This window comes from Canis lupus, chromosome 5 (assembly GCF_011100685.1).
Source record: "Canis lupus familiaris isolate Mischka breed German Shepherd chromosome 5, alternate assembly UU_Cfam_GSD_1.0, whole genome shotgun sequence".
Lineage (NCBI taxonomy): Eukaryota > Metazoa > Chordata > Mammalia > Carnivora > Canidae > Canis > Canis lupus.
This window is the reverse complement of record NC_049226.1, coordinates 44,427,553-44,455,060: the sequence shown is the minus strand read 5'-3', so window position 1 is coordinate 44,455,060 and position 27,508 is coordinate 44,427,553. Positions and strand designations below refer to the sequence as shown.

Genomic DNA, 27,508 nt, shown 5'->3' with positions numbered 1-27,508 from the left:
GGTAGCTATACTTACGGTGGACATAGCACGGTGAACATAGATAGCATAATGTATAGAGAAGTTGAATCACTATGTAGTGCACCTGAAACTAATGAAACTAATGTAACATTGTGTGTCAATTATACTCAAAACATTTTTAAAAAATCAACTCATCAAATAAATAAATATTTGATCATATTCAACAAACAATAGCCAATATTTATCTGGTACTTATAACACACCAGGTACTGTCCTAAACCCTTTACATTACTTACTAATTAAATACTACAATCTACTATATAGTTCCCATTATTTTTCTCATTACATGGGCAAGGAAACTGAGGCATAGAGAAATTATAATACAATGTTAGGTAACAGTAAGTAGTGATACTGGAATATGAGCGCAGACAATCGGGTTCCAGAGACTAAGATTTAACCATCATTGTATCTTCTTCATAAATATTTCTTGCATAGATTTAATGTATTAGAAAAATATTTGGATAGCAACTTACCTCCACCTCTAATCACTTTCTTGTGTCACCGCTCTTTAACACTAACACAGTGGACAATGAAGTTCCTTGAGTACTCTTTCACATTGATAGTGTGAGCTATTGCCTAGATAAGTACAGATTCCCATTAGGAAGTAAATGCTAAAGTCAGAGTCCTTCTGAAGAGCAGGTTTCTGTAAGGAGAAGGCCATTGGAAGAGGGGGAAGTAGGGTAGAAGGGAATAGAGCTTGAGGCTGGCTCATCAAAAACATAGTTTTGCTCTGTCTAAGCCCACCTGGGTGAAAGAAGAAGGTGGACCATTTGTTTATAATAGGGCCCCTAGCTTAGTAAAAATTACCATGGAATTTAGAATCAGAGAAATTAGGTTCTCTCCCTCCCTGCTGGCTGTCCCCCTTCCCACTACCTCCCTCCTTCCTCCCAATCTCTCATCTTATCTCTCTCTCATTGGATAACTTTGAGCAAATCATTAAACACCAACAAGCCTCAATTTCCTCTCATGCATAATAGAAAGTGTTTAATAATAATATGTAATAATAATTTCTATCTCATGGGATTTATATTTCAAGGAAAAACTAAGATTTGCAAATGAAAGTACTTGGTAAACTGTCAAGTTACTAAACTAACTACTAACTACAAAAGCTAGTTGGATTGGACGTTTTTTAAGTTCTAGTCTTAGAGGAGTTTGCTAAAGAAATCGACATCAAAATGACCTACTTTTCACTGTTATTTCTCTTGAGGGCAGTGAACCTCTTCTGTGAATCCACCCACAGCGAAATCCCTGTCATATGCAATTGCAAAGTTCCATATTTATAGAGACACAGTGACAAAGTCCTGCCTAGAGAAAGGCCACGTAGGGCTTACAAACTGCCTTTGAAAGAACTATGTTACAGAATGTATAAATGTCTTCCAGTTTCTGTGATTTGTTCTAAGAATGTTTTACTCGAGGTTAAAGCAACATGCCTTCTTGAAATGTTGCACTCTAACACAGGTACATTTCATTTACCAGATATTCATCGAAAGAAAATAAATACCTTTGGACATAAGAACTTACAATTAAAAGAAAAGTATTGCTAATATAAGGGGAAAAAAATCATAACCAAGACCACTAAATAAATAGACCAATAGCCACAACTTAACACCTTGAAATAAAGAGAGGCTGATTTCCATATGTATGCAACTATTTTGCATTTTAACAAATACTTATTGCGTTGTGAGGAGCAACGGAGGAATGAAATAAGCCTGCTAACTTCCAGGTGCGGTGCGAAGAACCTAGAGCGGACATCTACAGGGTTAGAAGCTTGTGGATAAAGCTAGAGTCATAGGCCGAATACAGAGAATCCAATTAATACACACTTCTCACCTCCAAGGATCAGAAGAGTGGTTTCTTAGTTTTCCTGATGAAGGACTTCTTTAATACTTTTTCCCCCTGCGGGGCGCTTGCTTTAAAAGCTTTGTCTACAAAAACAAAAACTGTATTTAAAGGTAATAATTAGTCTATTAAATTAAAATTTTAAGCTATTTTATAGAGGCCTATTTAATGCTATTTCAGTTATTATGGTATTCACAAATTAAGAGCTAGGAAAGGTCTTGGGATACTTTCCTTTCAATGTCAAGGGTTTGCTTTATTTTGAGGTTAAAGTGTGGATTTTGCTGTGACTCTGTGTTCTGTGCTCTGCTTTCACAGAGCACTCCCAGTCATGTGGGAGAAAGCTTCCTGCTAGTTTGTGCCACTGGGCCATTGCATAAGGTCATTGTGTAGTTTGGGTACTGATCAAAGGTACTCAGCCAGGTGATGAGAAGAGCTGAATTTCAGCCCATGCGTCACTTCCCAACCTTTCTGCCCAAGGGCAATGTCTGCCGAGAGAAGGCACATTTTTCTAATTTTCACAAAGATAATGTATAAATTTGGGACAGGGGGCAGGGAAGGGGAGGAAGCTGCTAAGGCACCCCGTTTCACAGAGGGGTAATTCTGGAGAATGGGAAAGGTGTTTCTTATATGATCATTCAATGCAGGGGGACTATGTCTCATTCATTACTGTAACACCCAGCATTGAGCATCAGGCTTGGCTTATACTAAATACTCGATGTATTTTTGTGGAATGAATAAATGAACAAACAGCTCTCTTGTATAGTTCTCTACTTCTGAAGGTCCACTGATCTGGTGTGTCAGTCAGGATTTGGTGAAAGCAGAATGATATATCAGGCCAGGTCTATATTTTAGAAGTGAACATCAATAAACTCTAACCTAACCAAGAAGCAGTTCCTATCTGAGGTCACACTGTGGGAGGGACAATTTAGGATTTCATAGTCACTTACATGTACTCTTCTCCAGACCAAAACTCCACCCAGCTCAGCTATGAAATATGTGGCAATCTACCTTCAGGAAAGTGACCAGGAATAGGGATAAGGTTGGGGATGGGGACAGGCAATAAAAATGTTCCTGACATGTGTGAGCGCTGTACCAAACACTTGGCATGGGTTGCTTCCCTTAATTCTCACAGCTAGTTTATGCTGTCTTCCTGTTTCACAGGTAAAGAAACAGAGGCATAGTCAGGCTACTCAGCTTGTCTAAGGTTACATTGCTAGGAAATGAATGGCACCATCAGGATTTATAAATGTCTGGATCAGACTCCAATGTGTTCCACTGACTTTTGAGTTAGTAGGAGCATTCTGATCTATGCAATATAAATTAGCATATTGGGGGGGTGCTGTTTTTTAGCTGTGTTAGATTTATTCAAATTCTGTTGCTACTCATTCTATAGTTCAACAAAAGGAAAGGAAATTTGTGTTTTTTTAGAAATCCTATTATTTGCTTTTTAAAGTCATGTAACCAGTAGTCAGAGCAAGAGATGGACCATTACCAGCACCTGTAGAAGCCCCCCCTTAAGTCCCTTCCAGTCACTAGCTCTCCACAGTAACTAGTATCTTGACTTTTGATAACCTAGATTCATTTTTGCCTCTTTTGAACTTTATATAAATTGAATCCCATTTGTATGCGCTTTGCAATATCTGGTTTCTTTTGCTTGACATTTACATTTATTAGATTCATCCCTGTTGCATGTGACAGTTGTTCTGATTGATTTAACTATTGCATAACCTTGAAAATAACTACCACCTTTTCTACTGGGAAGAGGCCAATTATATGAGAAAGCTAAACAAAAGGTTATTTATATTCTTTTCTATGTGCTGTCTTTGGGCAGAAAGTGAAATGACTTGATGGATATGTTTCTGATACATATGGAGCTATCTTAAAGTTGTATTTAGAACGATCCCTTATATCAGGAATCTAAAATTGTAAAATACATAAAAGCTGAGAGTAGAATGGTAGTTGCTAAGGGCTGGGGGAATGGGCATTGAGAAGGTGTTGGTCAAAAGGCACATAGTTTCAGATATGCAAAGTGAGTAAGTCCTAAAGACTACTGTATAGCATAGTGCATATAGTTAACAATAATATATCATTTACTTAAAAATTGGTTAAGAGGGTAGATCTTATGTTAAATATTCTCATAACACACATGCACACCCCCATACCCGCAGAGGGAGGAAGAAAACTTTTAGAGGTGATGGTTTAGTTTATGACGTTGTTTATGGTGACAGTTTCACAAACGTATGCTTATCGTCAAATTCATGAGGATGTACATATTAAATATGCACAGCTCTTTTGTATGTCAGTCACACCTCAATAAAAAATTGGATTGAGATATTATTTGTAGAAAATTTATATTTGGGCTATAATGTGATGCTCTCATTTGCTAAATTCTTATCTGTATTAAGAGTTATGAGGGATCCCTGGGTGGCGCAGCGGTTTGGCGCCTGCCTTTGGCCCGGGGCGCGATCCTGGAGACCTGGGATCGAGTCCCGCGTCGGGCTCCCTGCATGGAGCCTGCTTCTCCCTCTGCCTGTGTCTCTGCCTCTCTCTCTCTCTCTCTCTCTGTGACTATCATAAATAAATAAAAATTTAAAAAAAAGAATTATGATACTCAGGGCTTCAAAATTTAAATGATATAGGTGTGTAAATGGCCTCTGTCTCCACTTTACCCAGAGATCAGTTGCATAATAACACTTCCCTGCACTGAGTGTGAGGCCAACTCTTAGGATACCTGAGGTCTGTTACCAGCTGGGTCACTGACTTCCTTACTGCTAAGATCTATTTCCATGTTTTCCAGCTATGAGGAGTTAGCTCTTTGTGGCCAGGCTGAGATTTCTCATTACCCTTTCCCTTCCCATCTCTGAGTCTGTCCTTTCCCACACCTCTCTCTGTCTCTTTCTCTCTCTCTCTCTCTATATACACACACACACACACACACACACACACACACACACATTTCTACTGGATTTATGTAGAAAAAAACCTGGGGAAATTGGAATGTGGGCTAAGTATTAGTTGAATTGGAAAACCATTAAAACAAGTGTAACTCAACAGTTTGTATAGTATGATCTCCACATACATACATGAACATATATACACAAAAGGATCAATAATGATCTTAGTAAAAACGTGACATTTTTATCACGTTTGTGATAAAATGTTTGCCTCTTTGTAATTTTCTCTAATGTATCTATATCCCATCTGTAATAATAAATGTGATATTTACAAAATGTGCACAATACTTAAAGGTTGACAGTCTGGTTTTGTGGACATTCTCCTATTTTACCTTCCCACTGAGAATAGGGTAAGTTTTCTTCTTAACCCTCACTTTCCAGATAAAGAAACTTAGTCTCAGCACACTTAGGTAACTTGCATTAGGTCAGCCAACTGAAGCAAGATGAAGGACCAGAACCACACCAGGTCTTCTGAGTAAATACCACACAGTCTCCTTGCGCTACTGACTGCGTTAGATACATCAGAAAAGGGAAGAGGAGACTCAAGAAGGTGACAACATTTAAGAAAGCAATTACACAATTTTAAACAGAAAATACCCAAGGGGAAGATGCCACCCTAAATCAGCATTTTCAGGGATTCGTGCATTTTCAGTGTGGAGCTGAATCCTTTAGTTAAGAGACCAAGATATGGTCTTGCCAGGAATCCTGCTCCAGTAATTTAACCTCTGACTTCTTGGCTTGTGCCTTAAGGTAAATTATAGATAATCATACCTCTTCTTCATACCTGTGGCTACCACAGAGATGTTGCAAGGATAAATGAGTAGTGTCCTTGGAGCTCCTTTGAGGAGAGGGATTTATGAATGCCACATATTATTATCAGATTAATATTAACTATAATTATTTATCCATTCTTTCTTCCTGTTTACCAGGGCCAAATGCGATTCCTACCAGACCTACAAGAGGAAGTAAATCTCTCTTTGCCACTCTTGGTAGAGGGAAAAACACATGAGAGTTTGGTTTTCCCTGTCCCTCTGGAAATTTGTGATAAATAGGGTCAATCCCATGACCATACATGGTCCCATCACTTGCTCCCATCCCCTTGAGCCTTGCTTCTGTGATATTAAGCATTGTTCATTCTCAGAGCCTTTTTTTTTTTTTTTTTTGTAAGACAGGAAATGACCAGCTTCACGGTCATGCAACCTGTGCAAGATGCATAGTGCCCCATATCCAGCAGGGCCCCATAGTTGATATCTTGAAACTTATAATAACTTTATCTTTGATCTTATGTTTTGTAAGTGAAATCTGAGGGTAAAATAGAATATACTTACTCCAGTGGCTTGGAGCCTTGGTTCTTAGGCTGTCCCACCTTTTTCCTGCCACTTGCCTGCCTCCCCTGGACATGTCATCAGCCACCTTGATCCCTGGCACCCTAGAACTCATCCAGCATCCCTCATCCTTGCCATCCATTCCCAGAAGGGCCTCAGGGTGCAGGTGCAGAGAGGGTCTGAGTTGGGCATGTGTGCCTTGCAAAATCTCACATGGGGCATGGTCGCAGCCATCCCTGGCCTGGGCTGGCATGGCAGTACCATGGTAGACCAGGACGTGTCTTGGTGGGAGTGAGCCTCTTGTCCACCTCTGATCTGGGTGTCTAGTATGCCCCATGCCGAACTTGTGGCATCCTTAGGGGCCACCTATCTGCTGTGGAGTGGTGCATCGGTACGGTGAGGAAGGGAATGTCTGACTTCCCCAGAGCCTGGCCCTGGCTGGGGCACAGGAGATGAGTTTGGCAGCTGGCGGATAGGGGTAGCCCTGTGACTTGTGAACTGTGTATTGCACTCAGTCACTGGATGCAGGGGCTGGGGCCTGTGAGGGTCTGCACTCTCCTTGTGGTATCCTTATGCCTGAGGGAACACAGTATTAGAGAGTAAATAGAACACACCATGCCATTGATGAATTGTGATAAATGTGCCATAATAATGTAAGATGTCAACAATAAGGAAACCTAAACATGGGTTATCTAGGAATTCTCTATATTAGCTTTTCAGTTTTTCTGTAAATCTAGAGCTATCCTAAAATAAAATGCTTAGACAAAACCCAAAAAATACCAGTATGACAGGTTGAGAGAGAGAGAGAGAGAGATTCCAGAAGGAAAAAAGAGTTTCATACTTTACTACTTTCAACAGCACTTTTCCTGCTGTTTGAATAAGAGGCCCTGCATTTTCATTTTGCACTGGACCCCACAAATTATGTAGCTCCACCCTTTGTGGACTACACAAGTCCTCTATCTCCCTTCCTATCCCTCACTACTCCCAAATGCCAGGCCCTGGGTTACTTTGATTACTATTAAGAGTTATGCTTCTCTGGATTGATCATCTACTGAGAACTGGCTACCATACCAGAAGCTTTAATGCTTTCTCTCTAATCCCTATATAACTTTACGAGATAAGTATTCTTATCCTTATTTTAAGATGTAGAAGTTGAGGTCCAGCATCACACAGTAAGCAGTAGAAGAGAAACTCAAAATGCTTGAGTCTCACTCCAGAACTGGTGCGCTAGCCACACTACTACAGATGCACCATTCAGCCTCTAGATATCCAAGTATTTGCAGGCTACTTGGGCAGGCACTTTGGTCTCCATTCCTCTGCGTATTTACTGAGTATCTGGTAGGTTCCAGATCTGGCGCTGGTGCTGGAGTCAGGAAGTTCGTGAGCAGCATCCGTCCTTTCTTTTGGCTGTACTACCCAGAAGTAGCAGGGGTTTGATGCCCATATACTCAGCCCACTCTGACATCTGTGCCTCCCACTTTAGTCTCTGTGATAAGAAGGGTCTAAAATGGGACACAAAGTCTTGACTATAGATTAAGAATCTGAAAAGGAACAAATTGTCATTAACTTCCACATTAACTTCAAAAAACTTTGAATTAAAGAATATTGTAGCTGACCATTATAAGAAAGGGCAGTGGAGAGGAAGGGCCTGTCACATTCACTGGCCGGTCACTGGCAAATCACTACTATACTAATTCTAGGAGCTCACCTGTCCTTGTTCTGGGTCACAGACCGGGAATGAGCTGGGCAGGTAACCCTTAATTGTGGATTTTTGAAAAGTCCTCCCTCTTTCTAGTGCTTTTGCTGCTATAATTATTGTAGTTCTTTTGTCAACCCTGAGTGGAAATTGGATCCCTTTTTTTCCCTCTCCAAGAAGGAGAACGGTGATAGATGATCTTACAGTCATTTTGCATATCAGCCAATTCAAAAGCCCTGAGCATCCCAGGTACCAGAGAACCACGGGGTGATATGGACAGCAAGGTGGTAAAGTCCAAGTAGTTGGGAAGTAGTTGGACTTTTCCTTTGATGAGAGGCTGGGAATGGGATAGAGGAGGTTCGGGCACTTCAGGAAAAGCTTCCTTGGAAGAAGTGCTCCTCTGGAGGGAACTAGAGGAAATAAGGGAGTGTTTTGGACACACTAGGGGGTGAGGAGATTCCGCAAGTTGAGGCAGCTGAGCAAAACTGGGGAGGAAAGGAGAAGGTATGTGTAAGTCTGGCTTGAAATGAGTTTTACTCTAAACACCTCAGTTCTTGTCTGCACATTGTTGAGGAGTGTGAAAAAAATAGAGGAAGACACCTCCAGCGGTTTTGGGGCTTTTTAAGTATGACATACAGGATATTGAATGTTAACCCCAAGCTATCCTGAGGTGTATGCATATTCGAGGAATACATAAAGCATCTATTCTTTGAAATGTGCGTCTGTGGGCAAGTGATCTCAGTCTCTTAGAGTCTGTTGTGCTTATTCTCTTTTCTTCGGGTTCAAGTATGAGTGCCACACACACAAAATTTCAAATAATGATAAAAGGGTATGTGGTCTCCTTCAGACTTCTGTATGAACATAGGAAAAAATGTATTCTAAACTTGACAGGGATGTATGTAATCTCTCTAGGAGAATTCCAAACAAGACTTTTGATTTTATTAGTGCCTATTATGTGCTTGCATTCCAGAAGGATTGGTAGAATTAATGAATGTTGTTCCTTTCAAAATCAGTCATGGTTGCAGGAGAGTCTGACTTTTTATAACCATCTGTAGCATCGTTAATTCATCCAGCATCTATCTATTGAGTTAATTCAGAGTTTACTAGCATAGAGGTCTTAAGTCAATATTCCTGAGTATTAGTTCAGACTCCTCAATGTTTGAGTATGGAATTGATATATTGTGACCATTCAGAAAGAACTTTATTATCACCCAGCAAAAAAGAAAAAAAAATGATCTTAAAAAATAATATTTTTTGAATGGACAATTAAGAAACATTTCTAGAAAGTCTGTAGAGTTCTGTAACCACAAACCAGAGCACCCCACTTTAATCAAAGTGAAATTCTGCAGTGTCCCCATCTGGCTCCACCTGAAAGTCCGGTTCAGAATTTCCCAGTGATCCTGACAGTTGGAGAAGAGAAGTTTTAGCTTTGTTTAGTATAACAAGAGCTGCCTACCTACTGTGGCCCATAAGCGTGTAAAAAACTCCAGTTTCTCTCAGACCCAAGTCTTATCAGGGAAACTTCATTTTGCCTTTCCTTAAGGGAGAGAGTCAGAAGAGCGGAGGAAGAGCCACCACCTCCAGCTGCTGGGGGTCGGTGTTTGCGGAGTTAAAAGTCACTCCACTGTGTGCACATCCCCAGGAATGAGTGACTGACTGCCTCGCCTCCCAACGTTGACTGTCCGTGCCCCCACCCCGCGCCACCCTCCCAATCTTCCCCCCTGCGTTTCATTTAGAAGAAAAGCAAAAATGAGAAAAGGCTTTTCTCATTTCTCCTCTAGCCTGCAAACGCTCAGAAATGACATCACGCACCCTAAAGAGCCCCAGGATGACTAAGGCAGAGGGAGCCTGAGAAAACTCGCTGCTTCTGCCTTTAGGTTTGGGACACATGTATGCAGATGAGCCTCTGAGAGATGGTTCCCCGCCTTCTTCCTCGGAGGAAGTTTCTTGGTAGATCGCGGACACCTCATCCCCGCGGGGGGCGGGGGCTGGGGGGGCGGCGGCGGCGCGAACCCCTGGCACCAGCCGTCCCAGGCGGAGCGCCGCGGTGATTTGCTCTCCTGGTGGAGGGAGCTGGAAGGCAGGAGTCGGCGCGCGAATCATGAAGGAGCTCGGGGCGACCTTCAGTAGCTCCGGGGTGTGCGGCGGCAGCGGGGCCGCGGCGATGGACAGCCTGCAGCCGCTCCAGCCTAACTACATGCCTGTGTGTTTGTTTGCAGAAGAATCTTATCAAAAATTAGCAATGGAAACGCTGGAGGAATTGGACTGGTGCCTAGACCAGCTCGAGACCATCCAGACCTACCGCTCCGTCAGTGAGATGGCTTCTAACAAGGTAAGAGGCCCGCGGGCGCCTGGCTGCCCCGCGCCCCTCCCCGGCCCCCCGGCCCCCCGCGCCCCCCGCGCTCCCCGGGGCGCCCCGGCCGCGGCCTGCGGCGCGGGTGCATCCGAGGACGCCGCGGGGGACGCGGGTTTGCACGGCTGCCTCCGAGGATTCCGGCCCCGGCTGCCACACTCTGCTTGTGCCTCGATGCTAGGGCAAAAGCTAAACCCCCCCTTCGTTCCCAGAAACCAAACTTGTGTTGTTAATTGATGTAGTTCAGAATATGTCTAAGGGGAGAGGTGCTTCAAAAGCTCACGAATCACTGTGCAAAATTGAAAGGTCCCTTTTTTTTTTTTAAAGACAATTGTCAGGTAGATAGCCTCTGAATGAATTCGTAGGGTGAAATGGACAACACGTTGCATTGCAATCAGGTGTTAGACCTATTATTATTATTATTATTTTTGAACAATAACGTGACCTCAGTATATCAGTGGAGAGAATGGTTAGCCCTGAAGCTTTAGAAATTCTGAAATTTTTCTCCGAAGGACATTCTGGGATTTTCGAATATTTCTTTTGTGATGCTGGTGTGACCCGAGATTTTTTTTTGTAAAGGAAACAATATATACTTTATCTCCAACAAGCGAAAGTTTTTTTTTTTTTTTAAAGTTTGCTGCTTTTCGAAGAATTACTTGAAAAAAGTTCCACCATACTTCAAAACAATAGTTTTGTTTACGATTCCCAGACAAAACTTAATGTGGAAGGGTTTTAATTATCTATCATTATATCATTTGTTTAATTAACACCTGGATTTAGAGTGCTAATTTATGTAGTGAGAGTTGCTGCTTTTTGTTTGTCTCCGCCCCCCCAACTTGGAGAATGCTAACTTTATAAATATATATGATGTGTGTGTGTATATATGTATATACTTACTGCTATTGTTTTTAACCTTAACACTGGACCCTTATAAGTACGCATTTTAAGAATCCCCAACCATCCTAGCCTTAGGTATTATCTTACTGTCTTAAGGTTCTGGGTCCGGGAAGAGCTTTGCTCCACACCTGCCAACATGCCCTTTCCAGCCCTGAGGTTCGCTAGGGAATGTGTGTCCCTACTCCCTCTTTACTAGGGTTAAAAGTATCACCTTCCTATCAAGGCTTACTGGCTCCTGTTCACAGGGTCTGAGCAGAAGGAGCATTGAGTCCTTAGAGGTTTTGAAGGGGGCTGGGGTGGGGGGAGAATAGACTCTTTTTACTCTTGTTTATTGGTTAATGAAAGGGCAAAAAATGAAGTAAGTCTCTTTCCCAAATTTTAGTTTAGATTCAAGTTGGAAAAAAGAAAACTTTTGAGATTTAACTATTGACTGATGTTTTTCTGAAGTTCTCAAATGAAAGCCAAAATCTGGGATTTTCCAGGCTGTTGCAAATCTCAACCAACTGCTTCCCTATGAGGAGGGCTTAACTGCGTAACTTCTCCAATCCACACAGGATTCCAAGTAGAAAGATTTGCGCACATGCTTCAGCCTACTTTGGAGCATTAACAGATCCTCTATTTACTGTGTGCTGTGAGCATTGATACCCATACGAGTTGTAGATCCAATATCTAAGGGTAGTTTTTCAGCAGGTTTCACCATAAAAGACATGCTGAACTTTCTTCTTGGGTTGCTAAGAGAAAGCCAACTAACTCCAGGGGAGAAAAATAATACTCATTGAAAAACTGCAAATTGTCATTATTTTTCATTTTGATTGTTGATGCCTCATAGATTCTAACAAGGTTTGGATTTGGACTGCTGAAATGACACATTGTCTGTTTTGCAAATTTATTTTAAAAAATGTTTCATATTCCATGTAAGGGTCATTAAGGCTCTGAGACCAAGGACTGTGTAGGACCTGGTGAGAATGCCAATCACTTCGGGCTTCCGCTCCTCCTTTATGGTGTCCTGTGCAGGAAGCAATGAAAGTCGAATAGAGCTAACCCTAAGGAAAGGGCTAAACCTTAATGCTGGCATAGTTAGCTTACGTAGAAGGCATGTACCTATTTTCTACATCTGCGGTGGAAAGGTTGTAGGGCAAAGCAATTATCCAGTGGATAAATAGTGCTCAGCTGACAGCTAAAGTCAATTTCATTTGTAAAAAGATCTCTTTCTCTTTTTACTTAGCAATCATGTTACCCCCAAATCTTGATTATCCAGATAATTGTCTCAGGTAAAACTTAACCCATGGCTACGAAAATATTTTTGTGGCCACCAAAAAGAAATTGATCACTGTCAGTTTTGGGGGAACTTAATTGTTTATGGTAAAAAATAAAGTCCCACATTTAATCATAAATCTTGTTGAAATTATTTGAACATTCCACCCAAGTCAGTGTTTAAAAAATATAATCATCATCATCAGCACCATCACCATTGTCACTACTAGGTAGTTGTATCTAATCATCTTTTTCTTCTCCTCACTGAACAAAAGAGCCATGGCAGATCTGAGTTACAGATTTGGAAGTGAGTCTGAAGATGTTCTGTACAGGAAGTATGTGAAAAGCATGGTCTTTAGAGTCAAAAGATCACATCCTATCTCTATCATTTACTACCTACTTGACCTTGGCTAACTTACTTAACTCTTCTAAGACTATTTTCTTATCTGGAAAATAGGGATAAAAGTGGTACCTACCTTACTGGGTCACTGTGAAGATTAAATGAGATAATGCATCTAAAATACTCAGCAAGGCACCTGCTGGGTTGTAAAGATTCAATGAATGATGACTTATTAATAGCATCTGCTACATCTTTGCAAAAACTGTATGTCCTTAGTTTGATCAACTAAGTGATTTACTGAGTTTTCACCTACTCAACAGTGGTGATGGGAAAGCCAGTGCTTGGCGTAGGGTGTGTTTGGGAACCTGCAAATGGTAGAGGGGTGACTGTGCCTAGCCGAGGAAAAGGAAGCAGTCTTTCATATGTAGCACATCTTGGGAGGGTTGTGTGTTTAGTGTTTTTCTTAACCCTCTTATATTTTAAAGAAAATTGTGATTCAAAGATTATAACCAACTTTCCCAAGTGTGCTTTAGAGCCTGAGAGTTAGATAAGGAACTGTTTCTGTGACCTATAGAAACGTAGTCTCCTCCTTGGGCCCGATTTCCCCTATCCCTTGAACGCTGGCCATAGGCCAAATGGAATTCCAGGATTATAGAGAACGATGCAGCCAGGTGGCTTAGTAGTGTAGGTTATTTCTGCCCCCCCCCCCCCAAATTACAAGATGAAATAAATGAAGCAGTGTTATGAGGCAGTGACATTGTTTTTCAAGATGAAAAGGATGTCAAGTGAACCTTCCTGCCAGCAGCCCAAGTTCAGTTGGACGTGTTAGAACTGTTTTCTATAACGACAGATTGGCTTCTGAGACTTGTTCATTAATTTTTGCTTCAACTTTTATCGCCTCCCGAATTAGAAGAATTGTCTTACACTTCAGCGAAATGCATCAGAGCATGAGTTCCTCGGTGGCAAAACAGTCAGATGTTTTCAAAACAGGATGCTTTGGCTCCGCATTATAAAAAAGAGGAACGGAAAGAGAAACAGTATAGCAAGGAAGAAAGCAAATAGCCTCAGCAGGATCCCCAGCCCAACAACGGCATAAACACTGACCTATCTTCCTGACCTTCACTGTGGCTCAGTTCCTGACCTCATGTCACCAAAGCCAACCGACGTCATTGGAGGAGGATAGGAGGAATGGCGCAGCTGCTGTGCGGGTGACTAGAATTTCCTGTCTCCTTCCTGACAGACTCAGTCAGAAAAGTACAGAGTTGCAGCAACAGTGGCTGAGGAAGGACCCACACAAAACAATCCCAGTGAGGCGTAGTTGTGACTGAGGAGGACAGGGAGCTTTTCCCGAGAGTCTCTCGCCCCAGCTTCTCAGGTGAACGCGTCCAAGGGGTCACTTGTACCCAGCATGTCGAATGCTTTTCAAAAGATGAGCATGCTGTGGTATGCAGCACCAAGGAGCTCTGTTCAAGCAACTAGTCACTCTCCTAACTCCCCCACACTCTCCATTCTCCTGTTCTTTCTTGACTAGCTTTGCCCGGGGCTGTTTTATGTGTTGGGACAGAGGTTTGGGCCCAATCAGTGAAAATGGATGCTTCATTGTTGAAAAGAGCGGTCGTGCATACTAGCAGTAGTCTCTTTAAAATGAAGCCTCAGGACCTAGCACTTCAGTCCGTTTGCTAAGGAAATCTACAAGATAGGAATGGGAGATAGAAGGTCCTTCTTCTTTGAAGGGATCATGAAGTCAGCTGCAGATACCATCACAGAGGAAGTGAGTCCTTCTGGCTATACAGGTTTATTTTTCCGGTTCTTCAGGTGTGTCTGTACTGGGGTATTGAACATAAAGGCAAATAATCGTCTGTGCTCTTGGGTGGGAAGGAATAAACTCATATAATTCTACCAACCTGGAGCCACTTGGGACCCAAGTTGCATGTGATCAGGGTAGGCTGATTGCCCTGCACTTGGCTGAGTCCTTTTTCTATCCAACTGACTAATCAGTAAGTATGGGAAATGTTGGATCCAACAGAACCAAAAAGGAAATAAATCTGTTGGTCAACAGATTCATCTGATAGCTCTGTCACGAAAATGATAGGCAGGTGACCAGTTATCGAAGGAGACTGCTTCTACTTTTGCTCAAAGTTAAATGATATGACTAGAGCATTCCCACCCTTAGGGCAAGAGCGGTCCTTCACCTGAACTTTTTGCTTTAAGAGAACTCTAGCCTTGTCTTCCTTTAACTGTGCTCTGCTCCAGGAGGTGAGGAGCCGATGGGGCCAAGGGGTAGCTGTGGTGCCTGCTCCAGACCAGAATGCATCTACTAGACCCCCTACATTCTCTGCCCAATAGTTCTGAACCCTGTTCCAGGGCCGGTACAGACCTCTTTCCTGGATGTGCTGTAGGAATTCACACCCTTAGGCCCAAAGAGTAGCCTAAAAGGCAGCAGTTGGTTTTGGAAGAAGTGTGGAGGAGGAGTTTTGACATGCGGGTGGTGGCTGAGGGTGTACTCACTCCTGCATGTGAGTTCCTTGGGGAAGAAATGGGACAGGGTGTGGTCCAGAGCTAGGTCTCCCTTCACTGACATACCCAAGGAATTCAAGAATTCACATTTCATGCTGGCCTTCCAAGCTGCTGGGAAGGGATGTCTGTTGAGGTAGGAGCACTGGAGGTAGCTTGATTTATAACTTTATTCAGACTTAGGTATGTGGCCCCACAAATGTTAGAGGTGGCCTGGATTAGAGGACAAACTAGAAGGAAAATCAGTTTTGACAGCTAGGTGGGACACTTGAACATTTTCAATCCAACTTTTCTCTCTTTACTCTCAGATTTCTATAGAACTGGAGGCACCAAAGGTAAAAGAGCCTAGCTTGAAGTCATGAGTTTGAGGTCTAGCTCTGCCTCCATTTAGGAATATTATCTTAAACAGTTAGTTCATTTTGAATCTTTGCCTTTCTTTATCTACAAAACAAAATAGTTGGGAGAAGAGTATTTTCGTGGTCTCCTGCAGCTCTTACATTTATTATTGGGACAGTAATAGTCAATAGCCAAACTACTTCTACGGGTATATACTATCTGTGCAAACATGGTGCTAAGCCCCTTACCTACATTCCATCATTAATACTCTCAGCAACCCTTTGAAATACATACTATTATTATCATCTCCATTTTATAGTAAAGTGAGATTTAAAGAGTTGGATTACATTGCCTTAAGGTAAAGAAGAGAGCAGGATTCACACCCAGGACTATCTGACTCACTGTCAATGATCCTAACGGGACAGCTAAACATAGAAATATAGGTGTATTTAATAACTCTTACACGGGAATTTTGTCATTTCTGGGAGGTCTTATTCTCCTAACTCTGGCCATCATTGCTTATTTGGTTCAGAATCCTAATCTGCAATTACCATATTCTGGACCTCCAGACCAGGCATTAATAACCTGAAACTCAGTCTTCCTGACTGGGAAGCAGTGTCTGTTAACAGAGAAAAGGGAGGAGAAAAACTGTAGTTATAGAAAATGGTTGTAGGGAAGCCTGGGTGGCTCAGCGGTTGAGCGTCTGCCTTTGGCTCAGGGCATGCATGATCCCAGATTCCCGGGATCAAGTCCCACATTGGGCTCCTTGCATGGAACCTGCTTCTCCTCCCTCTACCTGTGTCTCTGCCTTTTTCTGTGTCTCTCACGAATAAATAAATATTTTAAAAAATTTTTTAAATAAAATAAATAAAAGAAAATAGTTGTAAACCACTCATCGAAATGTAAATGACAGTATTAGACTTATCTGTTGCCTCTTGCGGACCAGTTTGCCAAATTCAGGATCTGTTTATTCCAAATTCTCTAACATGGCGTAAGAGAAAACAGTGAAGTTTTGTTTAAAAGACAACCAACCCGAAAATTCCCCTTTTACCACCCCTCTTCCAACATAAAAAGAAAATGGAGAGAGGTTTTTCTTTTATTTTTTTTAATTATCATCCAAAAATTGAGGCAATTTCATTATATCCTTTCTAATACATGCCCCAGGACCATGAAACAGGATCAGTGCTCCAGTAGCAATGATATAGGGAAATTTTCTAGAGGTAACATATAGCCGGTCTGCATTAGACTTTGTCTTCCAACAAACAAGAAAGAAGAGAAGAAAGAGAAGATTAAGCTGTTTATCTGGTATTGTTTCAGTTACCATTTCTATGACAAAATAAGTTGTATTATTGACCATGTCATTGAGTGTTCTAAGTTCTACTCTTTGAAAACTTAACAAATCAAAGGTTTTGAAAGTTTAGTGCTTTGTAATAGGTTTGAATTTTAATCTGTTTTGCTTAGTTTAAATATTTCTTCCTTGATATAGACCGAACCATTTCCTTCATTGAATTCTCATTCATTTACACCCTGGTCTTTCTGCTAATTCACTTGAAAGTCCCCAAGTGATCAAATCTCTAAAAATAAAATAGCAATGAAGTCAGGGCATATTACCTTTGATTGTTACACCCCCGGCTAGCTGGTAAGAAAAGAATATATTATCAAAATCTAATAAATAAGTCAATTTAAGGGGAGCTTTTATCTTCATATTAAAAAAAATCAGACAACAGTATTTGAAGTATCAAATATAAATCCAAGACACTAGTTTTAAAAAAATAGAATTATAATATTTTAATGGGATAAGCGTCTATTTCACATTTTTTATACTTCGTTCTCATCTTTCATTTTTCTTTGAGAATGTGTCCTAATCTAAAAAGCTTCCAAAATTGGTGCCATTGCTACCTATGAAGGAAAAGCCAAGGGTGGAGCTTAGTCTTATGCTAGTCTTCCCAAAATTTTACTTCTGAGTATAAATATGTTCAGCAAGTAGAGATACATCAGCTTTCTGGAAGCCAGGACTCACCAAACCAAAGATCCTAGGGAAGCCTTGTGCCACAGTCAAAAGATTTCACACTCTTGAAGGCACTATGCCAACAGTGGATGTGCGTCCCAGCACATCCCTCCACTTTAACATTTTTTCAGGGACCTGCCAGCCCCTCTCTGTCTTGCCCATTTGTACGTGATGTTTCCCTCAACTGGTGCCAAACTGTTTAGTCTCCTGGATATTTTACTGTAACTTCCTTTGTTTGATTTACTTTAAAGTGGCCAAGTGTTTCCACAAAGAAAGGACTGTTAAGTTATTTAGAAATGAAGAAGACAGTAAAACTTCTGTTTCTTTTGTTTCTGTTTTGGGAAGTGCCTGATAATCTTTTTCTCTTTAAGAAGTACCTGATAGTTTTTTCTTTTTATGGAGCAGCATTTAAAGGCTATAAATCATGCATTTCTGCTCATCAGTACTGTGTTTTCTCCTGCTAATTACTTGCGGTTTAAAAATGTACACTTTTGGAACCTAAAGCCTTCAGAAAGTGAAGTTTAGTGAATTTATTGAAAATAAAATTTCATCTTAGTGGCTCAATTTCACTTCTTTATATTTTTTTAGCCATTCAAAATATAGCACTTCAAAATGCTCCTTAAAATGTTTAAATGGCCAAGTTCTTTTCACTCCTTGCTAACAGCATAGCATATTATAACCTTCATCAATTGTAAAAATGAAACTCAAGCACAGGTATTGGTCATAAACATGATCAAACCAATTAAAAAATGTAGACTTAGGACAAGAATTTTTGGTCATTTGCTATCTGAAAGAGTAAATTTTTAATTAGTTATTTTGGAAAAGAAAACAATAAGAAGAGAAGGTGTCATTAAATAAAAATACCTTTCCAATTCAACCACATAGGCTGTGTGATAAAGCTGATCTGACAGGACAAAGTGAAGTGGTTATTTGGTGTCTGTGTAACGTCTTCGGTCAGAATGCATGGGGAAAGTTGATAAATCAAGCCAGAAAAAGATGGAAATATATCCTTTCTGGTTATAGGCTTACATGGCTGCATTAAACAGATCCTAAAACTTTAAACCCAAAATGGAACCATAGATATCATTGATTTGAAGACCTTGTTTTATAGATGAGAGTGATAAAAACTGAGGATTAAAAATCTAATTTACTCCAGAGATCTTTGTAAAATATAAAACACAGTCTAAATGAAATATAATTTCATTATGACATGACTTCTCCAAGGTTAATTAGCAGAAGATAAGATAGTAAAATACAGGTCTGATTACAAATCCAGAAGGCTTATTACACTTAAGAAAGACATAGGACTTCCCTTTATCAGTTGCATTGGTTTTTAAGTTTGTTATTGTTCTCCTCATTGCCTTTCTTGAGTAAAAGCTATACGTGTCTTAATCACTTCAAGTAAAGAGAACTAATGTAGTAGTCCTGAAAATTGTGTGCTCAAAATCCAGCAGGAAATAGTTGAAATGAGTTACTTTAAATGCCTTTGCCATTGCTGTTTTTTTCCACTTTTTGCTGTTTTAATTTATGAATTAAAAAATGCATATATATCATCAAAAAATATATATGTACACCAGCAGGAAAATAAATCTCGTTTTACCAAGGCAGCCAGGATTAACATTTTTATCCTCACGTAATCAAAATGATACTCAAGTTTTAGTAGCTCCCATTGATCAAAACAGTGGACTTCCAACTTCCTCTCTGCCCTTGATGTTAGAAGATCTATTGAAAACCTGGTTTAAGAATATAAGAGTTTTATGATAACTTGAAAATGAAGAAATACAGGCCTTTATGCCTCCCTTGGCATTCCATTGCCTTGAAGACTTCCCTTTGGCTTGAATACATCATCGGTTCTATACTATGAACCTACCCCTGGTGTGCCATGCTTCTTGGCTTTCTTTTTTTGAAACCTTGATATAGGTACTCTAACTTTGATCAGATTTTCATAAATCATCCTATTACCTAGCTTATTGGTTAATATCATAGCTAATACTTTAGTTCTCTGAGGTTTTATGTCTACTCCAGATAGCAAGCTCTTGATGCCTGCATGATTATGTCTTGAATTTTTTGAGACTCCATGGATGCTTATAGTAGTAGGACTAAAAAGTATCAAAGAGACATAACTTTCTGTTTCATGGTCAGGAGAAAAACAAAAAGCAAATGAAGGCTTTTGTCAATTGATGGGAGTTGATTTGGGGTTTATCATATTTTAAGAAGCTCTCGGAAATTCTTCTTGATTTGGTCATTTAAGAAATTTATTGACGTGAGGACTTTTGATGGATATTAGGACAGGTAATGACTTCACTGGCGGGTACTGCATGATATTCAAGATGGAAATATTGTTTAGAATTTTGAAAAAATTTAAATTCGTGGAACATGCTCAGACTATCCAGTGGTAATATGAATTTCTTGTATACTTTTGCATGCCCATTTGATTGTGAGAAGCTAAGGACTCTGATAGATCATTCATTAATGATCTCCGGCTCCTGCTTAGATGTCCCACTCATAGCCCAGACGGGTCAGTTTAGCCAGCCAGATGCTACCCATCTACCCAACTGAAAGGCACAGTGCCCTCCCTGCCTCAGCCCCTATTCATTTGATTGCTATTGCCAGCTCCATTCTGTAACTAAGTCAGGATGGTTTAAATATATCTGCATTTACTTGGCGTGTCCAGTACATTATATTTGTGGCAGGGTGGGCTGCCACTGAATTTTTCCCTGCCATATTTTAACACACTCAGGATCTAGTTGCACAAAATTTATTTGCATCTTTCTTACCCATAGCATGGAAGCTTCCCTGATAATATCTCATCAAGATTTACCAGTATGACTTTTAAAATATTTTTAAATCAGTATAATTTAATTTCAAAGAATTTATCTAGTTTTGATACAATAATTTTAAATACTCTTTTGTTAATACTCTCCTATATGTTTATGGTATTAAGATAAACTCATTGTCTAATGCTGCATTGTAGATGGGGCATAGAAAAAATTTCAAACTAAGAAAGGCCATATACTGCTTTTCAAGAAACCCTTCAGTGCCCTTAGTAAATCCTAAAATAAGAGAGCCTGGCCAAAAATAAATAAAAACATGACCCCCTGGGTAGGAATGGGTTCTTTTTCTTTAAAGTAAGATAATAAATTGGATTGAAATGAGTAAAATATGAGCACTTTCTCATAAAGGTAATAAAGGAGAAGGAGATATTAGTGAGGAACGACTCAGGAAAGATTTTTCTGTTTTAATTATTGCTTTTCAAATCTAGCCCTGTGATCCAGGACTGCATTTCCCAGAGAACTCCGATTCTGCTGGAGGGAACATTAGTTATGGAGCAATGTGGGGATTTTTAAGGCTCATTTCTTCACTTTAAAGCTTATTTGCTCTCAAAGTTCCCTATGGTCCTGGGATAGAGCATTAAATAAAGGACCACTTTCTCTAAGTATATAGCTGTTTCTTATTTTTGTGTTGCCAGGTCCAAGGTAGCAAGGTAAGGAAACATATCTGAAGAGGGCTTTCCTGCTTACACAGAGCTCTCCTTATGTGATCTCATTCTGATGTTCACCAGGAGGAAAGTATTACTATATCCCCATTTTCGGTGTAAAATCAGGATGCAAGAGAGATCACTGATTTGTCCCAGCCCTTCAGCTACTCACTGCTGATGCCTAAGATCAAATCTCATTCTTTTTGCTCCAAAGTAAATAATTTAAAAATTAAAATTAAAGAGCAATCCACAGGATAATTTATTATCTTCTTATATGACTTGGTTACAAAACATGTAATCATAGATTTTGAAAGCTAAGGCTCAATCAAGTTCCCTTCTTATTTTTCAGACCTCAGTTTAGATGTTATCTCTTTGGAGAGAACTTCTCTAATTATCCTAACCCAATAACTTGTTGGTTTTACAATTTGCTATCACAATTTATAATTTTTATTTTCTGTTGTGGAACTTGGTATTTACTCATCTCCTCCCTCAGATGGTAAGGTTATTAGGGACATGAATTAGGTCTCCTTTGTTCGCTATAGTAGTCCCAGCATTTAAAACAGCTCTAGGCACATGGTAGGCATTCAAATAAATATCCTTCGCATGAGGCTCGGAAATTTAATCTAATTTGTCCAGAACCAACTATGTTGTTAGCAGCAAATCCATTAGAACCCAGGAATCCTGTTTTCTGCTGCACTGTACCACACTATGTACATTTGCTTGCTGTGCCCAACTCATTTTTCTAATTGTTCAGTTGAATGAGAAACTCGTCTCTGGTTTATAGTGACTCTTCAAAGCACCCCCAGAAGCAGCAAAAGCTTGCTCTTGAGCCTTCTCCCAAGTTCAAAGTCAGATACAAAGAACAAATTTATCAGAGTCAAATGTTCTTTCCTTGTAAACAGAAATGTGAAGCACATCGTGGTTGTCATTTGGTTCGGCATTGGGGTATTTAGTTTAGCTTTCTCTTGAAAAGTCTGCATCCTGTGGCCAAGGATCTTAGCCCTTCGGAGACTGGCAACACACACTCAGCTGGGAATATATTTATGAACATGTGTTGTGTCTGAAATTCAGCCATTCTACATATCTGTTGTGTCTGGAGTGTAGCGGTTTAGTCATTCTGTCATTGTCTGGTGATGTTTTTTGTTCATGACATACTGCTGATACTCCTCTCACTACTCTCCCAGCCACATATTCAATTAATTCTAGATGTGTTTCTGGATTGACCTCAACTGTAGCAATCTGAGCAAAATGAATACTTGGTGTAATTTTCCTTATGTCAGGCAACTTGTGGTCATTCCGGCTTTGTTAATACCTGAAGAGTTCCAAAGTCTCTTACTTTGAGAAAATTGGCTAAGTCATGGAATCATGAATGGATAGAGTTAGCAATAGTGAGACATCTCAGAATAGGCATTTTTTTTTTTTAATGATACAGTTTTAACACAAGGCCCTTTTGAGTTATGGTTTCTTTCTCTTTCTTTCTTTCTTTCTTTCTTTCTTTCTTTCTTTCTTTCTTTCTTTCTTTCTTTCTTTCTTTCTCTCTTTCAGTTCTTGTTTCATTTGACCAGCTTCATCTATCTTTCTGGCAATTCTGGTTTACACTCCTTAGACTGGTGAATAATCTAAATGTCAACCAAAGAGCCAGAACTTCTATGAGTAACTCATGTGTCATGTAATCAATATGACATAGCCCTGCGTCACACCTGCAATAACATATTGTGGGAATTCTGTAGTTAATTATACCAGCTACTATCAACAACAACAAAAAAAAGACTTCAGATGCCAAAGAGCCAGTTGCAAGCTCCACCCAAATGCAAACCCAACTGAAGACCATACCATAAGCTCAGATTCTTTTAAAATTCAGAGATAAAACTGGGGCACCTGAGTAGCTCAGTCGGTTGAGCATCCTACTCTTGATTTCAGCTCAGATCATGATCTCAGAATTGTGAGATGGAGCCCTGAGAGGCTCCACATTGGGCATGGAGCCTGCTTGAGATTCTCTCCCTCCCTCTGCCCCTCCCCCCCCTAAAATTAAATAATTAAATTAAATTAAATTAAATTAAATTAAATTATGGAACAAAACTGAGAAATAAAACATCAACTTCAAGTATAAATCCTGTGGAAGAAAGTCCAAGTGCTAGAGACACTTGGCCAATCCCTTTACATAAAATATTTCTAATCATGAAACCAACAAACTATACATCTTGGGGTGTATTATTGTGCAAAGTACTCATCCATCTATTTTAAATTGTGGTAGCTAATAATAAGAAAATGAAATACACCAAGAACTAATAAGAATAATAAGAAAATGCACTTTTTTATAGAATTACATTAGATAAGACCACTGTTTTCATCCTTTATAGTTTAAAAATACATTCTAGACTTCAACATGTGGCAGATTCTTCTCAATTTGTAAGTGCATAGTCTAGTGTGGAGATTACCAAAATGCCAAAACAGATAACGTGTATGCTTTCAGGGAATAAAATGATACGTCTATGTAGCCCATGGGTTTCCTTTATTTATTAGATGGTTCTTAGAGTTGATCTTATAAATTTTCAGCCCTGGGAAACTGTTAATCCAGAAGTACTGATTTCCACAGGAGTCTTTGAAGCATCACATTGTCTTTTATCTCAAATAGTATTAGTAGAAATCAATATAATTAATATTAAACACAATACATGTTACATGATTTATTTAAAGGGGTAGAGTAGTGATCTCAAAACCAAGCTGTGGTAGATTTTTGTGTCTACAAAAATATTGAAAATTCTAGTAAGATAATACTTAGTGCATAATTTTTAACACCTCAGGAGATGTTATAGAATAAAATTGGAAATCAGTTCTTAAAGAGAATCATGACCAATACTTATAGGGTTATGAAAAGAAAGCATGCATTTGGGGAATGATTTTCCTGTTTTGTTTCAATGGCTTTCAAGGCAGATACGGAGGTCTTGAGACATAGGCCTTGTTTTCTGCTAGTCAGTAGAGGACACTAGACTGCATGGTCTCTGGGTCTGATCTATGGTAAGATTTCTAATTTTAAAAATATAATAAGTTGTAGAACTTCTGGCCATGAAATGGTTCAGCAGAAACCTTAGTCATCTGCTTTGGAATCACATTAGCACCCCATGGCTTTGGAACTGGCTTTAGAAGCTTGAGGTTAAATATTAGCCATTATGCACAGAAAAATTGTAGATAGTTTAAATGAAAAACAAAAGGGTAACTGAACAGTGTACCTTGATTCCTTGATTTTTCTCAGTTGCTGCAATGATTTATGTCATCTGCTGAAGGAAAGGCCTTTGCTATCTTTAATCGTCAGGCCAGCACCCCAGACTTGGCAATATTCCTGTTTTTTTTTTTTTAAGTGTATTTCTCTTAACAGCCAGATTAAAAGAGAAGGATCAAATACATAAAATAAGACTGAAACTCCAATAACAGATGCAGTGTTGCTGTGTTTCTCACCAGAAGAGAAGACCTCTGTCAAAAAGAACAAGTTTGAGCATTTCAAATTATTAAAAATATACAATACCTCTAAACCTGACATGAGTATATGATTTTGTAATCTAGTCTCTTTTTTTTTTTTAAGATTTTATGTATTTATTCATGAGAGACACACAGAGAGGCAGAGACAGAGGCAGAGGGAGAAGCAGGCTCCATGCAGGGAGCCCGATGTGGGACTCGATCCCAGAACCCCAGGATCATACCCTGGGCCGAAGGCAGACACACTTAACCCCTGAGCCACCCAGGGGTCCCATGTAATCTAGTCTCTTTATGGGATATTTGGAACATGTAGTATCTAGAATACACTTATACTAAAAAAAAAAATGTTTATCTAAAATTTAAATGTATCTTTGAGCGCCCTTGGGTATAAATATAGTGTCTTTTGTCTATTTAATTGTGTCACTGCAGAAACTTTTGGAATTAAGGGAATGTTAAATTTCACTAACATTCTTATGGGAATTACTTTGGGTGTAGGAGAAGTCAATTTTTTAGTGCTCCAATAATGTGTGCCATATCTCCTCTTGAACAGTTTCAGAAATCCCAAGAAAAATGGACAGCAGCAAAGAGGATAAATAGGTTGGAAGAAACACCTAATAATTTTGAGGGTTGTTTCAGACCTACTGTCAAGTTGTAGAAAGTTATATTTAAATTCTTTTGAGTTTTCGTTTTTTCACTTCTGTGTATGAAAGCACTAATGGCTTATCCCTCTTTTGACTTTTAAAATGTCACTGGAGCAGATAGTTGTCCTTTAAGCAGCAAAGGGAGTTTATTCAGTTAGCTTCATCATAAATGCCAATGTTTTGCTGCAAAGTAATGCCAGAGATGTTTGTTCATGCTTGTTTTTCATGACATATTTGTTGTGGATTATTACATCACTGGGCAGTTAAGGGAATCACTCAATTCTGGTTGTTTAGATGAATTTCATTCTGTATGGCACATGGACAGTTAGAATGACCTAACTTTATTCTCTGGTATACCAGCAATATGCTCCAGATATTAACACAGCAGAGCTTGTTTTCTGGGATGGCCCATCTTGGAACTATAGTTTCTAGGGTAGTAGATGTTGATGGTCAGTGAATGGTATGTTCTTCCAGCCTGAATCCTGTTACTAGTCACTCAATTCAATTTCATTTCCCTCTCCAATAAGACAAACAGGTCATTAAAGCGACTGTGACATCAAGTTTCAAACAGATGATAGATAAGGAAAGAGAAAAAGGAGACAAGAGATGGGATGCTCACTGTCAGATGATCTGAAATGTTAAGAATTGTGGAAATCTTGAGTTTGATAAAGGGTTCTAGAGTAAGTACAGTAAATCCCTGTGTTTTGTTTACATCAGATTTTGCAAAGTGAAGTGTAGCGGCTTAGCAGTTAGAATTCTTCACTTCTTTGGGTCTTCTTTCCCTGTCAAAATAAGAGTATGAAAGAAGCAATGTTTTGGAATCAGAAAGAACCTTAGAAATTAGCCATTTTATAACTAAAGAAACTCTGCCCAAACAAAACAAAAGTCAACTTATCTGACCCAAGATCACACATGGAATTAGTGCCAGAACTGAACCAGAGACTAGCATGTTTCCCTGAGCTGTACACCTTCTCTGAGCCATTGTGACTTCCTCAACTGCCCGTAGCATTCTAAGGAAGAATTTTCAGCCCCTTTGCTTTCCTGATGCCCAGGAATTCTGATTAAGTTGTGACTAACAAAGTGTAAAATATGAGTCAAAATTTAGTCCCTAATAAAGTCATTGTGACTTTAATGACTTGGGCAGTTGTTTCATACTGCAAAAACAGGAAGGTCCCACACAATAAGGCGCCTGTCTCACAGATGGGCTCCTGCGTAGATGGCCACCCACAAGGGTAACTGCTGGAGCGGTCTTCCTCTCTGGCTCCATTTTTTTTTTTTTTTTTTAAATCCACATAGTTTTCACCTACTGACTTCAGCGTGAGGTTATCAATGAGAGGAAGGTGCCTGTTTATCTAGTCTGATAGGCTGAAGATATACTAGTTCACTAAAGATTCACTCCTCCTGTGACATGCAAGTCATCCCCTCCCAAGCCCAGATTAGTCTTTTTTTTTTTTTTTTTAAGATTTTATTTATTTATTCATGAGAAACACACAGAGAGAGACAGACACAGGCAGAGGGAGAAGCATGCTCTCTGCAGGGAGCCTGATGCGGGACTGGATCCTGGGACTCCAAGATCACGACCTGAGCCAAAGGCAGATGCTCAACCACCGAGCCACCCAGGCATCCCCCGAGATTAACTCTTCTATGTGCTTGATGCTAGCCCTTCTTATCATTACTCTTCTAATGTGTTTTATTCTTAGAAACATAAAACCACCGAGTTTTAGAACTGGGATGAATCTCTGAGATCCTTCTACTCCCTGCCTCCTGCGTGATTAGCGTAGCAAAACCTCGTTACCAAGAGTGCTCCTAAGTTGCTTGTGGATCTTTGCACAAAGCTCAAACCAGTCCTCTCCTGAGAAATCTAGAAAAATGATGAAGTGTTCCATCGTTTCACAAAAACCTGGCTCAGAAGAAAATAATCTCTGTATGTAAGCACTGCAGCTGAAGAAAAATTGAAGCCATAAAACAAAATGTTCCTAGCAAGTGTAATTGAATTTCAGATTCAATTATATATTTTATATATATATTTTATTATATATATATTTATATATATATATTTTTTAAATAGCTAGCTTTCCACTATATATTTTAAATAGCTAGCTTTCCACTATTAAAGGTAGCCTATTCAAAAACATTCACATATGATTTTATAGGGATGATATATTTAGGCAAGTAAGATTAAATCATCGATAGAGAATGGTATCTTTTTTCATTTTCAAAAAATAACTGCAATTTCTAGCAGTGTTCACAAACCAGTGTCAGGAATAAGCTTAAGGGAGCATTGAAGGAATTTGTGTTACTAAGGGTCCATTCACAAACTTTGCTTGTCTGTACTCAAAAGGGGCTTTGGCCATTTCCTCTGGGGACATTATTTCTAGGTA

General features: G+C 39.6%; 1 protein-coding gene and 1 long non-coding RNA gene across 11 annotated transcripts in view; one reads left to right on the top strand and one right to left on the bottom strand.

Moving 5' to 3' along the window:
* Positions 1–27,508, top strand: part of PDE4B (phosphodiesterase 4B) — a 542,476-nt gene that overhangs the window by 492,568 nt on the left and 22,400 nt on the right. For 6 of the 7 annotated variants that reach the window (XM_038537222.1, XM_038537223.1, XM_038537226.1 and 3 more), the window contains one exon: positions 10,052–10,164. In XM_038537222.1, the coding sequence (XP_038393150.1) occupies positions 10,052–10,164 (113 nt within the window). Of the gene's footprint in view, positions 1–9,622; positions 9,783–10,051; positions 10,165–27,508 lie in introns of those variants that run through there. The other variant, XM_038537227.1, reaches the window with a different exon arrangement.
* On the bottom strand, positions 13,360–26,130 carry LOC102156117. 4 transcript variants are annotated; one of them, XR_005359641.1, is made up of 4 exons: positions 26,028–26,130; positions 25,747–25,909; positions 24,243–24,483; positions 13,360–14,502 (listed from the first exon to the last, which is right to left on the bottom strand). It is a non-coding gene; the product is annotated as an uncharacterized LOC102156117 (long non-coding RNA). The 4 variants fall into 4 exon arrangements; XR_005359639.1 differs by lacking the exon at positions 13,360–14,502 and adding an exon at positions 16,627–16,778; XR_005359638.1 differs by lacking the exon at positions 13,360–14,502 and adding an exon at positions 22,523–22,631.